A 15919-nucleotide genomic window follows, 5' to 3' on the forward strand; every position below is an offset into this window, starting at 1 on the left:
GCCATTCTTGAAATCTTGTGATTAGAACGAGTGTTGAGTGGAGTTCCGCCGCATCGTTCATTGTTTGAGGACATATACTGTACACTTTTACCACAGAGCGACTATTGTTTTGAGGTTTTTCTTACGAGGGCGATTTTCATGTAAAAAACATTTTGGGGGAAAAAAACCTTCAAAACATCCGGCCACTTTCCCATTCTTAAATAAGTTACAATAAGAGAATACTGAAGGGCAGAATATGAAGGCAGACAGCCTGATGTGTTGAGCTTGATCTTTTCACATTCAAATGCTTTGGTCAACCATAACACAATAGAGTAATGACAGTCTTCTGATTTATGTTGTATGTCAGCAACAAGCCTTGTCAAAGTCAGCCAAGCCTAGCAGTTGAAAACAACCACAGTCAGATGCTAAGTACCAGAATTTTCTCAATCCTGGGTCATTTCACCCCATTCATTTCCCATTAGTCTATTTTCTAGGTATCAGTCATTTACTCTGAATTCAAATTTTAAGTTTGAGGCTTCTGGGGTTGGCATAAGACTCTGGTTTTGTAACCACGCAGGAGGGCTTTTGTTGGTGCTGGATTTCACTTTGATGGATTGGATGTACTGGCTTCTATGGATCTCACTCTGCCTTATCGATCCTTCCCTCCTTCCTCTCTTTAGTTTTTCCTCCGGTCTCTTGAGATCTCGCTAAATTTGCTGGAATTTAGAGGCTTCCGGGGTTGGCGTAAGACTTTGATTTTGTAATCATGGGGAAGGCAGGAAGTGTTTGGTCGGTGCTGGATTTCACTTTGATTTATCTTTCTTTTCTCTTTATTTTTTTTCTGACCTTTTCTCTGGTCTCCTGACCATTTAAACTTCACGACTCTGGCAAGATTCTGAAGTACCAGGTTAAGGCAAAGGGTAATGGGATATTTATAAGGCTTTAGGTGAATTAATGAGTATAAATTTATACGTATTTGCACGCACGCACGCACGCACGCACGCAAACGCACGCACGCAAACGCACACACGCAAACGCACGCACACACAAAAAAAAAAAATAATAATAATTTAAGTTCAAATTGTTCAATTTTTCTTTATATCTTCCTGTGTTCCAATTTCTACAGCCAGCTCTTAATGAAACATTTAAAAACTTGTCACACCAGCCAATCAGTTTATTCCTGTAATATTTCTTCACTGGTCTCCTTCCCCTAAGTCCCTCCATCAGTCAGTGTCCTCCAATCTTGGCTGGGTATTTTTAGGCAGCTGCCTACTCCTCTGAAAGCCAATGACCTTGTTTCAAAAATTCAAAAACATTCTCGACATGCACAAGAGTTGTAGGTGTTTGTCTCATTCCTAACTCATCGTGCTGTTGTAAATTAAATCCATCATTTTTGTTTGATGAAGGGCTAAACCTACAACTTGATTAATTCATGAACGAATCACTAATAATTAGGCAATTTTATGGAATAGTTTTTTTTTTTTTTAATCAATTGTGTCTTGAAGTATTTGAGGCAATGAAAGTGGAATACTTTGCTGAGACCAGTAGAGGTACTTTATCTCGACTAGTTTGTGGTCTACGAAATGTAGTTGTTTTAGAATTCTAGTAGTGCTAGACAGTGTTAATTAACCACTCTGAATTGTCCCTAGGTGTGATTGTGTTGTGGAGGGTTGTTTGTCTCTGTGTGCCCTACGTTTGGCTGGCAACCAGTTCAGGGTGTACCCCGCCTACTGCCCGATGCCTGCCAGGATATATATATTTCTTTAGGTAAATAAAAACGATAAAAAATGATTTTTTTTTCTCATTGCACACAATCTTTCATTCATTCATTCATTCATTCATTCATTCATTTTCCGAACCACTTTTTAAATAGTGGTACCATGTCAAGTTTAAATAAACAACAGTAACAGGAAATGTTAACATTCTTCTCCTGTTATAATTCTTCTTAGTAAGTTGGTAAGTAAGCAAGAAGTATTAAGTCAGAACAGACCCGCATGCTACTTTTATTTATTTTTTTCTTTGGGGCAACATGAGTACCGGTAGATAATTAATAAATTTATTTATGTATTTATTTAGAACACAATATTTTCACGGACCCCTGAAATGTGCTCACTCCTCCTGGTTGGGAAAAAGCTACGGAAGGGGAGCTACATCCACGCTATGGAAGCTCCTACGGGCACGATTCAGCAATACAACTTTGACATTTATGCAGTTCAGAGACCTTATCTGAGAAATATAAAATATTTTTTGTTGTACTTAATCATCTCTGTAATAGTCAATCCAAAAGGTGTTTCACAAGGTTTTTCTGGCTCTTTCTGGGCCAGTCAGGTTCGTTCACGCCAAACTCATTTTGCCATATCTGAATAGGAATGACGCCACCTTGAGGTTGCGTTACAAAACCTCTGAACTATTGGCAAATGAAAATGCAGCTTGAAATCATATTCTACAATTGCAATGTTGTACGGTAGTAGATTTTTTTCCCCAGTCTGTTATTCAGTATCCCAATCATTCACCCCTGATTAAAACAATCATTTAAAGATGTTAGAGTTAAAGTTTTCCAGTGTTTTGGGTGCGTCCAATGAGAGTATAACGTACTTTTTTTTTTTTTTTAATACATTGCACTTCACATATAGCATGTTTTTTTTCCCCCCAGATCCATCTTCACTGTCTATTTTTTTAAATGGAGCTCATACCTTCTTTTTTAATTAATTTCACTGCCATTGACAGCTATAGATGTTAAATATCCATGATGAACTAACCCTAACTCAATTTAATGTAATGTAGCTTGAAGGGCAGTACACAAGGATGAAGGATATGTGACATAGTTTACATATTACATGGGAAGAATGTTAAGAAAAAAAATTGTGACAGCCATTTGGTTCCCATTAGATTGCCAGGGGCATCCGGAAAAGGACAGTCCTTTGACGTAATTTCATACCAATCCAAATTTAGTTGGCTTTCTACTTTAATACATAATTGGGTCAGGGAATGCTCCGCACTTGTACCTATAAAGGCCAAACTGAGTAAGTTAAATGGTACGTTTTCAGCTAGTCAACACAAGAAGTTTTTTTTTTTGGCACCACAATTATTAGAACCTTTTCCATTCAACTAGTATACTTAAGCCTTGCTGCTTGTTTGTAAGGCGCCTGAACAATCCAGGATTAGTTTTGTTGTTTTCTTTTCTTTTTTAAGGTGTGTTGTGCTTCTCCATCACTGAGGCCAATATAATACACATCTCCTTTCACTCCCAACAGTACTGCTCGTCTAGTGTCTATCACTTTAAATTAAAATCTCATGATACAAAAAAACAAAAAAAAAAAAAAAAATTAGGTTTTATTTCACCAAATATAGCGAGCAAATAGCTAAGCTGGCAACACTGCCTCTGCTTTTGTAAAGTATTCCCTCTAATTTGAAAACACATTTCCTTGGGTCTTATTATTACAGTTCCTTTGGGGTTATTGGGTGAATTAACAAAAAAAAATCATACAGTATCTGGGCCCAGACTCTTAAGTAGGCCATTAAGTGAGGAACATGAGCCGAGAGAGATGGAGGAGGTGGAGAAAACTAGGTGACTGAGGGTACCAGAGGAGGAAGTGGAGGTGTATAGTCTTGGGATGGAATGGGTTTATTTTTACCTCTCAGCCTGTTTAGCCTCACTCTCTAATTAACTGCAAATTACATCCTGATAATCTGCGGATGGTGCAAAGTGCCATGGGTACACACATAACTCTCCAAGGACAAGCATCACTCAACACCGTTTCTATTACACTGACTTGCCCTCCAGGGCCTGGGCCTCAAGCTGCCTACCGGGCTTCCTCTGAGCCTCCCTGGCAAGGTCAACATCTGTTCCACAGAATGACGGCCCACCAAAGCTGGGTCAGCCTACATCTGAGCATGCTGGAAAGTACTGGAAAATTGTTGGTCGTGCTGCAGTAGTTTTTTTTTCTTTTCTTTTGACTCTTGACTTCATGTCGACTTGATCTAGAACATGCTGTATATTCCACAGATGCTCTCAGACACTTAGAAGACTGTCAGCAGTGCAGTTTTATAGCCTCATACTATAGTCACCACACTTCTTTTTTTTTTTTAATTCTTGCAAGTTGTATTATGAATTTGCAATAATAAATTGTCTGCATGCACAATACATTTACTGAGCACTGATTTACATCTGTGTGATATTCACGTTTTACAAGTGAAAGAAATTGTGACCTGATCATTCAGGTGCTAATTTTCTCGTTTACTTTTTATTACTCCCCCTCTCTGTTTTGCCCTCTATTTCTCGTCCTCTGTTCATGTGACTAATGACAAGGTCCAGTGCGCATGTCCTTATATAGACCTACAGTATGTGCTGTCGGTTCTGGAAGGAGCTTGGATGATGGTGCATGCACACACAAACAGACTTGCTAAGTCTGTAAATAATTCAGTAAACTGTACTCCTAAAAATGTTAGCATACTAGGGATACAATGCACTGTCGCATTTATTATTGTTGGTGTAGCTGTGTTATTTGTTAGTTTTACGCTAGAATAGAAGTGGGAGTCCCGTGCCATTGTACTATCTGATCCGATTAACAATTCTTGATGAATGTATGCTCCTTAAATCAATGTTGTTGTTGTGATGCGGCACAGCCCCATCGCTTAATCTCACTACAGTAAACTTTATGTGGTCCCGATTCCTCTGTCGGACAGGTACTGCACTTGATTTGATTTGAAATATGTTAATCCATCATGAAACATTTACATCTGTACCACGATGCCTGAAAAAACGAATGATTTTTCTACCTTTATTCCCTCACATTCATATTCTGCCTTGCACCCCTTGTTGAGGCTAGTTGTAAGTCTCCAAACGCTGCATCAAGCGTGAAACTTGTCACATCACATGTCTGTTTAGACAAGCATAAGCAGTGGCATATGGGTCCCCAGGTCCCCAAGCAAGACGGGATTGGGTGCCCTGGCTGTGGTGGGGGATGGGTGAGGAATACAATGTCATGTGTTGTTACACATGACATTGTATTTCTCTCCGCTCACTACAGCTTAATGGTGCTTAATGAGGAAAACGCTTATGTACATACACTGTTTACAGACAGTCAGTCCTGCTTTTGCAACTCATCTTTCTCTCAACTGCGATTATTCTGCCATAGTATCCTTGGTGCAAATCCAGCATTATCATGCATGGTAAATCAGTTGCAAAATCACTCTGGGGGCCCCTGCTAGCTCGGGGGCCCCAAGCAATTTCCTGCCTTACCTGGTGGCAAGCTATGCTTCTCAGCATAAGCCTTATTTAGTTTTTGCTTTGGATCTGGGAGACGAGTGAGAATATGTAACCTGTCAAATCATACTGTAGCGCCTCTACATTGCCACAGTATGTTGACACAAGCAAATAATTGGCAATCAGACTTCATTTGTTTCTGTGATAAGTAAATTAAGCTACGGTAAGATATTGGGATATCTTGGGTGGGCTTTATACTGGAATGAAGCCCAAGCAGTGGTTTGGCCATGTATTTGGGCCTCCAGTGGGGAATTAACTGACACTGAAATCATCCATCCATCGTCTTGACCGCTTATTCCTCACAAGGGTCGCGGGGGGTGCCGGAGCCTATCTCAGCCGGCTTTGGGCAGTAGGCGGGGTACACCCTGGACTGGTTGTCAGCTAATCGCAGGACACTGAAATCAATCGCTTAATATCACTACCATGTCACAGTTCGAGAAATCATCATCACTACTATACAACATGCAACTATGACATGTAAAGCTTTGAAGGTTGCTCGTTCACTCTGAAAGGGCACATTTGAAATCTGATTGGTTAAAGTGGCAAGCGCTTCTGATTCTGAATGAACTGGCCAGATTAGACTGACATGGCAGCGCATCGAGGCTGAAATCTGATTGGACTAAAAATGCACCATCCATCTACAAGCACTGGATGTAATGCAGCCAATATACTGTAAATGCTATGTAATAAAGAGAATCGAGTACTGTTGGAAATACATTTCGACAATTTCATCCAAGTATGTGGCCACTATTTTGTTAATTATTTTAGTTAGCAAGAGAGCATGGACACGCTGACGCACATGAACACACGCATACATGCATGCACAACTGCAGCCCGTCAGGCCTAGTTATCGACAGAGGGAGATCTCTCCTTAAATGGTACAGTAGACAGCGGGGCCCTGTCTCTTTTCCCGTAGCACAGTGGTATTGAAGTCTGGTTCTCAGAATAGCCTTTTAAAGTGGAGGAGAGAAGAGACAGAATGATGATACAGGCATAGCAAAATAAGGTAAAATAGACGGCAGGTGGAAGCTTGATGGCTTAACTTGAGCAGTGACCATGAACAATGTCAAGAACTAAACTTTGCACCAACAAGTTAGTCAAAAGCCTGTCTAAAGGAATCCTACAACATTTGAATGGGGGTGGGGAAATCCCCTCTTTAGATTTATCCCTTGGCTTTTATTATTATTTATCTTGCACAATTTTCCCTATTAGAAAATCAGTGTGTGGATAGTGATATTATTTGTGTAACAGTTTGTTTCTTCTCCTTGCAGCCTGAAAATCTCCAGAAAACATGGCTGAGGGAGTTTTACCAGGTACGTATGTATGTCTGGCCTTGACCATGTTAACATTTCTGTCTAACAAGCAATAAATGTTTAGGTTTGCCATGGAACAGTTAACTGCCTCTGAAATCTTTAGCCTCAGCTGTACATCTATTAAAGCTACCTCCACAGCACAGTTTCTGCTATTTTTCCATGTGAAGTTAATTTGGGGAATTTTGAGAATAATCAGCATTGTAAACATCTCGGCTTGGCCGCAAATTGTACGCCCCATGCCAGCCACACAACTTTTTAACTTTTGCTTTTTCACCGACATGACTTGGAAATTAGGCAACTCAATTGAATGTACCCATGACGTCATCGGCCCAATCCGAGGCTTCTTTTGTCATCAGTAACTTGATTTTCTTAAAAACAACACGACGAATCGGGGCTTCATTTGTCACGTCCACTCTTGCGCGATACAAACTCCGAAACCTTGACACATTTCATAACATCACTATCAATTACTACGTTGACGAAATTCTTCTTCTTGGTGAGGTGCAGCGGGAACTATGTAGTATAATTAGCGATTACTTGGCCTATGATATATATATAAAAAAAAAATAAAATAAATATGTTGATGTGATATAACATGATGATGTGAGATAACATATTTTTTTTGCATATTATTGAAATTAATTGGTAGTGGGTTTTTAAAATGAATGAACATTGAAAAATTTAAAAATTCTACACACTCCCCCCCTTAAAAAGTCGCAAGAATTAAGAAACATTTCCAACGCATAATGAGTTTTTGTATTTTTTTTGTACGTCTGACATTAATTTTTCGGCAATTTTCATGTTTTTTTTTTTTTTTTTTTGTTCCAGAGTTATGATTTTTTTTTTTTTTTTTTTTTTTTTTTTTAAAGTTTGCTCATGCCTAAGTCTCAATACAAATAAGTGAAGTTTCCACGAGTCAGGTGAAAGCTTTCTTGTGGTTCAAGTTTCCTTTCCGGTTCACACAAAATGCGGCAAATGAAAATATCCAAAGTCCGTTGAACATCTAAATCACCCGTTTTCAGTTTTTACCATTTTTCATTTGTGTCTTTAACCATTTCTTCCCCCTTATGTTTTTTTTCCGAACAAATATTCAGAAAACAAATCATTTTGCTGCTTTTAAATTGAAAAAACAAATGAACAAATGATAGACAAATTGCGGCAACACTTTAAAGAAGCTTACACTGGTGACGTGTTGCATTGTAGAGCAAGCTTACACATCTTAGAGAAAGGCCCAAGATCCCCTTATGTTTACGTAGCGGGGGAGAGGGAGGGAATAATTCACGAGGCGAGCATGAAGAGAGAGAGTGAGGTGCGGCCTGGGTGATTCAGGCTGGCCTGCATGCCAGCTCTGTGCTGCTGCCGGCTGACGTCATGGAAAAAGGCATGACTCTGAACTTGCGCGTTCTGGTCGGGAGAAGCCATCAGCGACAACTTAACTAAAATCAGCCACATGAAATAAATCATCATGCTTGCACAATACACCTATTGTGCACTCTGGCCAACCATCAAACTTCTGACATTGTGTCTTACAACTGTTTCTTTACCGTTTTGTAAAATAAAGTGGGAATACTGTAGTGACAGAGAATTTTTTCCCCAATTTCTAATGCAATTACAATGTGTGGTGCTGTAAAAAAAGTATGTACTCCATTCCTTATATTACATTTGCTTACATCTTATCACACTCAAATGTTTTAGAAAATTAAACGACACAAACAAGCCGCAAATGCAAACATCTCGTTTGAATTACCTATTTCATATGAGATCATCTTAGTTGGATTTTAGTCCAGACTTTGACATGGCCACTCTAAAAGCTTCATTTTTTTTTTTTTTTTTTTGCCATTCCGAGATGGGCTTGCTGGTATGAAATGAGTCGTGCTGCATAACCCAAGAGTGTTTGAATAAGCATGCAGCAGAAGTATCAACACACCCGCAAACCATTACACATGATATTTTTGTTTTCCTATTACCGGTAAACGCTGTGTTGTTCTTACGCCAGATTTAGTGTGCAGCACACCGTTTAAAAGTTAAACTTTTGTCTCTTCCATTCACAGAATAGAACTCCAAAAGTCTTAGAGATCAATCAAGGCATTTCTTGGCAAGAGACCAGCCCTTTTGTTTGTAGTTTTTTCTCTTCCCAGCTATGTTTTTCTCCTTATAACTCTCCCATGTATGCCATTTTTGCCCAATTTGTTTCTTATGGTTGAGTAATGGAAAGTGACCTTGACTGAGGCCTACAGTTCTCTGGATGTTGTTCTGGGTACTTTTGTTAAGGCCTGGATGAGTTGTTGAACATTTGGAGTAATTTTGTTTGAGTGACCACTCCTTGGAAATATTAAAATATTTCATTCTTCTTAGGGACTAAGCCTTTTTTTTATGTAGGCCTATAGTTATAGTGAAATCAGATGAGTAAAATTAGGAAAATACACTGTGATAAACACAACAAATAAATACTTGTATTGTTTTTTATTTTTTTGTTTAGCTTTGTTTTTTTGTTTTTTTGTTTTTTTGAATCACTAGTATGTGTAATTTAAAAGCAGTAAATTAATCTAATCGAGTCCAGGCTCCGGCCTTCCTGGGTGGAGTTTGCATGTTCTCCCCGTGCCCGTGTGGGTCTTCTCCGGGTTCTCCAGTCTCCTCCCACATTCCAATGACATGCATGGCAGGTTAATTGGGCGCTCCGAATTCTCCCTAGGTGTGCTTGTGAGTGTGAGTGGTTGTTCGTCTCTGTGTGCCCTGTAATTGGCTGGCAACCAGTCCAGGGTGTACCCCGCCTACTGCCCGAAGCCAGCTGGGATAGGCTCCATGCCTTCAGATGTTGACAAACTGTGGTTTAGCGCCAAATAGAGGTCATTCAATTACAGTTAGTTCTCACTGAAACACAACTGCTAAATTGGAGCTGATGCAGTTCACATTCAATCAACGGTAACAGACCTGGAGGCCAATAAGGAAAGACTTGCTCATTTTGTATGTGCCCGCTGAGGTTCCTATGCAACGTCCTGGAAAATAAACAAGACAAGCTGTTAAACTCTGTTTTATCGACTTGCAACTGTAGCAAAGGTCACAGTGCCACCCTGTTTAAACCTCTGCCCCTCCTTCCCATATTGATATACTTGGAGTCTGGCTGTATATGCCAACACATATGAACTGTGAGGGAATTCCTCGGAAGAATGGAACTCATTCATTTTACGACACACCTTGATCGCAGTTGGTGACGGGTCTGCAATGGCTGCTTTACTACCTTCAACAGTGCACACTTCCTCCCCTATTTTTCAGAATTCAACAGTAACATTGAGATACAAATAGAATCAACTTGCAAACTCTGCCAAGTCCACCGTCTGGGGTGACATATAGTACAAGATTTATGATGCCATGTACAACACAGTCGAACAGGAAGAGTATTGGGTATTTTGTATATATAGGATACCAACTCATTCTACCTCAGACATAGGAAAATAATATATACGTTCTATGAAAATGAATTGCATGTTAGCAGTTAATGGAATCATAGCAAATGGGACGTACATCTTTATAGGCTGAACACTTCTATTGTAAATGTTGGCAAAAAACAAATTGGCTTGGTCCTTGTGTGCGATGGCCTTGGGTAAATGGAGATCCGGCACTCCTGTGGTAGGGTAAATATTGATTTGCATTGTACCACTCTCTTGAATAGTCACACAACCAAATTTGCATTTGGAACTTGTCTACACCATCACAGGTCAGTGATTGTCTCAGGTGCCCACGTCCATTCTTGTAATGTCCAAATTGCTGGAATGCGTGTTTGATGTGTTGCTTTTAAATGTTGCTTGAACATATTTATGGATGACAACTCTATTGTTTAGAATGTGGATGGACAAATTGTTTTTATTGTCATTTGCTATAGGAGAAACATAAGGTAAAATTATTATTATTATTATTATTATTATTATTATTAAACTATTGTCGTTGATAAGTCAAAGTTCACCAATCATCACCATGGCTGGGCAACAGAGCACTGATGCCCTCATTTGGCAACAAAAAGTTCCCTTGACCTCACTCCCTCCCACCCTGCATCCCACAAATAGGAACCACTAAACAATAATTGGGCTCTACTGATTAGTCTTCATCCAACTGTCACTCTGTGTAGGGAAAGAAAATATGTACTTGAAAAGTATTTATATAATAGAAAATAAAGTTCTTATCCACCACGATCATTTCTATTTAATCTCTAGTGTGTTTTGTAATAAATGATCACTGTATCTGTGTTATAGGATTACCATGGATTATTGTTAATCGTAAAGGTTTAGCATAGATTATGGTAATGATAGATGGAATTGAAGTTAATTTTGCGGCACTAGAAAGCACTATGTGTCTGCAATAATGGCTCATCGACTATAAAAAACAAGTAGACACTTGTTAATGTTCTGCTCATTTTACAGTATTGCAAGGTAAAATATCATGTATCCTATCTACAAAGCCCACATTTCACTTTAGTCTTGCCTTATCGGCAAATAATCATCATTCATAGTTCAGTGGTTTAAATTTACCCACCTAACTTTGACTGGCATGCATCAAGGTCTGTCCAGAGATGACAGCTTTTATTCACGATTAACCTTGTTCTTGTGTGTTCTTTCCTTACATGCCACAAGATGGCGCCATGGCCTGTCTAATAGAAAGTTGTGCAACAGCGTTAAAGTCATGCAACTCAACCCTCACGAGAATCTTGCTCCACCCCTTGCGAGTGGGGAAAGGGTTGGGCGTGATCTCACTGCAGCCGTGAAAACTACAATCTAATAAAACTACAATCAAATAAACTAACCAAATGCTATGCTAATAAATCACTAACATGAAAATCAATATAAAAATGGTCGCAAACGCAATAATTCCAAATCCGAAAAATAGCCAAATTGTGTTTATCCCAGTATATCATAACCTCAAGATGATGCCACACAAATGTTTTTGCCCTAAATTCAAGTTTTCAACAAACATGCACTAAAATATCAAAAATAATGACCAGGTCATGTTGATAGCATTAGTTGACACCCGTTTATAGTTTAACAGGAGAAAAAAAAAAAAAGAAAGAAAAAAGTTGATTTGGTGTTGAGTTACTTTTTGAGGAACTACGGTAGGACCTTGATTTAAAGGACTTGGAACCAAAGAACTTTGGATTTAATGGTCAGAAAATAGTGTACAGTCCACTCAAAATGTCTCTTTATACAGTAGTCGATTAGTTGCAGAATTTTTCACCGTTGTTGTCACTGGGTGTCACGATTGGGTACATAAAAACAATCTCCTGAAAGGCTCAGTTTTTCACAAGCAAGGATGGGGCAACTGGCAAGGTTCGTGAACAAATGCGTTAGAACATAGTTCCAACAGATTAAGAGCATTGTTTCTCAGTATACAATTGCAAGGAATTTAGAGATTTCATGATCTAGGGTGCCTAAAACCATCAAAATAATCTGTAAAAAAAAATCTCTTCGCCAATATTGAAAGCTTGTTACCTTCGATCCGTCAGGAGGCACTGCATTAAACAACTGGATCATTGTGAGCTGAGGAACATTTCTGAAAGCCATTGTCAGATAGCACAGCTCGGCGTTACATCTACAAATATAATTTAAAACTGTAACATGCCTAAGTGACTCCGGGCTAAAGAGGAAAAGGACCATCTGAAATGTTATTAGCGCAAAGTTCAAAAGCCGACATCTGTGATGCTATGCGGGGCTGTGTCATGTAAAACGTACAGATAGTTGTGTTAAAATGTAGCAAGTAAAAGTAAAAAGTAGTCTGCTAAATAAATAGTAATGTATAAAGTACTGGGGAAAACTATTGAATTACAGTAACAGTGTATTTTTAACTACTCCTCTGTATTTGTAAATCAAGTTGTCTTTATGCCATTTATTTTGAAGGACAATTTAAGATATTGGGGGTGCCAACTACTCTCATTTTTTCACTATTTGCGGCAATAGGCTCTTGTTTTTCCGTGTTGTTAGTCTCTTCAACATAGAAAATCAATGGAAACTGCTTTGGTGTGTCAGGGAAGTACAAGTTTAATGGACACTTAAAACTCAAAATCATCACTAAGTTGCCTTTTAACATTGTCGTAGGGCAGGGAAATGGCATTAATTAACGGTGTAGGCTTTGGAATAGGCAAATATATTAGTGTTTGCCAAACAAGGGCTAAATTTACATCCTGGAAAGACAAACGGACTGCAGCTGAATGATCTGAGTAGTACATGAAAATGTACCCGCACAAGTCACATTCTCTTCTCGAGAATGTGCCCTTTCCCACTTACAGTTGATAGGTCCACTAATCTTTCCAAGTTTGAGCTGCTTTAGGCCTTCTCCTTCTTGGGTCATTGAGATAAGTGACAAGCCATAGGTTGATGGAAAATCCATAGTGTTATTGCCATACATTACTTTTATTTGATTGGGCCTGTAGTGAGCATAATGCATTGCTGAGGTGGGCTGCTTGTGAAGTATCAGAGCTGGGTTAGGGTCCACTGACCATTTATAGATTCTTGACTCCCCCACCCACAACACTCAGTGGCACTGATATATAACCTTTCCTGCCGACCTTGTGAGTGCCCGAGTGCTGTAAATCCCTCTGTGGTATTGATTTTCCATTAGAGGTCGGCCTCTCTGCACACCTCAGACGGCATCCACGCAAACACTCAGAATGCCTCATTGCTAGCAGATCTTACTATGCAGGGTGAACTAATTTGTCTGAATGCGTATTGAAATGAAATTCTTAGATGTTATCACAGGTTTCGATTTCTGGCCCGCCATATCGTTGCAACAGTAGCAAAGCTGGTATTGGTTTAGAGAGTGATATGTCCGAACAAATATTGACATGTGCGCATCCGTCACACCCTGATGTACATGCATTCAGCACCAGAGGCACATCCCTAAGTAACGACTAAGTGAAGGCTCCACATGTTGTGCAACAAACTCATTAAGTACCTCCTGCTGTCATTAGCAAGGCACTTTATCTTGCGTACATATTGTTTATATCTGTATAAATGTTCGTGCCTGGACTCGGGGCCATAATCACCACTTGGTATTCACATTCAAGTTAAGAACAAACCAAATGAACTCAAATTGGTTACTTATTGTAATTTCCCAAAAAATACTTCATAGTCCAACAAATGAAAAATAAAATTTGATCAAAATATTAAATGGTAATTTAAATTAAATTGGTTGGCGATATTTAAAAAAAGTTCACAATATTGTAAAAAAAAAAAAAAAGAGCTCATACTAAAAAAAGCACAATATTTTGCTTTTGTACATAACAGCAATGCATATAAACCACCTACAATCTCTAATAACAATATTGAGGCACTTACTTGCTAATGCAAGCACACATTGATCGCTTCACAAGCAAATTAGGTTCCCCTTAATCCGACAATTAGCATAGATTTTAAACATAGAAGGCCAAAACATCCCTAATGAAAATTACATTGCACTAATTAAATAACCACTAGAGGGTGCTAGATCTGCACAAATGGAAATAACCTGACTTTTTTTAACAGATGTGTTTCTTGTGAATATGACGATGATGATATTGTGACAGTTTTAATATCGCAATATCACGATATTGCCCTTATCCTTACATCCCTATTTTATATGGAGACAAGTGATTGAGGTGAACGGAAAGCACGCACGACCCCGATGCCGTCTGGAAGGCCGATCACATCTGGTACCCACACTGGGTGTCCGCTCAAATGTTAAGTGTACATCACTTCTGTGCATGTGCAATCCCCCCCATAGAAGGGAGATGAGACATCGCATTCCTCTATGACGACAATATGACTCGAACGGGAAAATGGTGAATCAGCGTTCGGCTTCAACAGCCAGTTTGCTACTCAGTTCGAGTCACCACCAATTCGTGCACACTTCTAATATGTGTATGTGTAAAGTATATGTATGTTTATGTATATATGTGCTGTGTGTGTATACATATACAGTGTATTAATATCTACGTTGTATGCACGGTCACAGAAGATACAGTTAAAAATTCAGGCATAAGCCGGGGTGAATATTTGAACACGTTCAATATGACCTACATTTGATTGTTCTGCCTTGGCAGAGGTTTGGGCTTCACTGAATATCATCTAGCTTCAAGTGCAATATTTGTCCAGGTTTGACTTTAATCCTGGTCTCTGCTCCCTTCCAGACAGTTCAGTCACATAAGCCTCATTTCTTAGCTGTGCACTGTCAAGAAGTGGGTGGGAAGAATTACGAGGCTTCCATGTCACACGTGGATAGTTTTGTCAAGTAAGTATAGTGTAAGTCTTCACCATGAACCTTGCTCTAATGTACTTTTATGATTTACAACCTTTTCTTTTTCCATACACACATATAACGTAATGCACCCACTACAAAAGTATTTCTTTAATGGGAAAAAAATGTAGTACATGATGAGTATGACATTTTTATTTGAAAAGCATCACCAAATCCAACTTTTTGGGATATTGTTTTCCTGCTTACGCTACAGTTTTGTGTTTGTGTTCTCGTATATTCACCAGAGAGCTGTTGTCCAGTGATGCCATGAAGGAGTACAGCAGAGCTCGCGTCTACCTCGATGAAAACTACAAGTCCCAGGAACATTTCACAGTAAGTCTACGTTGCATGCAGCAAGCGCACGCCACTGAAGATCCAGAATTACATAAAACGACATAAATGTATGCACACATATCTGTGAATTCTAAATAACATCATATCAGATTATGATTGTGTGTGAGATGCTTATTGTGGTTTGCATTTAGTGGAATTAGTATCAATTAATTTAACACATTAAGTCAGTGATTCTCAAAATTCGGTTTTCGCTGTTGGTATGCAAAAGAATCACTGAATTACATGCTTAATGAATGTAACTGTGCTTTGAACTTATTTAAATGCAGTGCAGTACCTTTGTCAAGTACGTATTCACTATAGTTGAGTTGTATTTAACTTACAAAACATTTACATCGAATCTGTTACAACTGTTTGTTTTCAAATGTTTATTTCGATGCAGTTTTTTTCACTTTTTTTTTTTTTCAATACCTTTTAAATGAATGATTAAGAACAGTTCGCTTTTCCCTATATTTAAGCACAGTGTCGTTGATGATACTGTGTATGATAATATTGTCTTACAAAAATAATAATTATACTCATACTTTATTGATATTTTAATGGAATTATAGTGGCACTTGGATAGTAAAGATTTTTTTTTTTTTTACTTTTATGTGGCCTGTGAAAACTTGCTACAATTTTTTGCTATATTTTTTCCTTGGCTTTTGTTGAAAATAAGTTATGCTGAAAATCAAATACAGGATCAATCATAATATGATGGTGTTCTAATTCCCACACAGAACATTAGTCAGTTACAGAACAAAAAATTAACTTG

At 38.6% G+C, this 15919-nt stretch overlaps 1 protein-coding gene across 2 annotated transcripts in view; it reads left to right on the top strand.

Annotated features, from left to right (window-relative positions):
* Positions 1-15919, top strand: part of inpp5a (inositol polyphosphate-5-phosphatase A) — a 121781-nt gene that overhangs the window by 12596 nt on the left and 93266 nt on the right. For both annotated transcript variants that reach the window (XM_077495776.1, XM_077495775.1), the window contains exons 2-4: positions 6517-6558; positions 14708-14808; positions 15060-15147. In XM_077495776.1, the coding sequence (XP_077351902.1) occupies positions 6517-6558; positions 14708-14808; positions 15060-15147 (231 nt within the window). The remainder of the gene's footprint in view (positions 1-6516; positions 6559-14707; positions 14809-15059; positions 15148-15919) is intronic.

This window comes from Festucalex cinctus, chromosome 14 (genome assembly GCF_051991245.1).
Source record: "Festucalex cinctus isolate MCC-2025b chromosome 14, RoL_Fcin_1.0, whole genome shotgun sequence".
Taxonomy (NCBI): domain Eukaryota; kingdom Metazoa; phylum Chordata; class Actinopteri; order Syngnathiformes; family Syngnathidae; genus Festucalex; species Festucalex cinctus.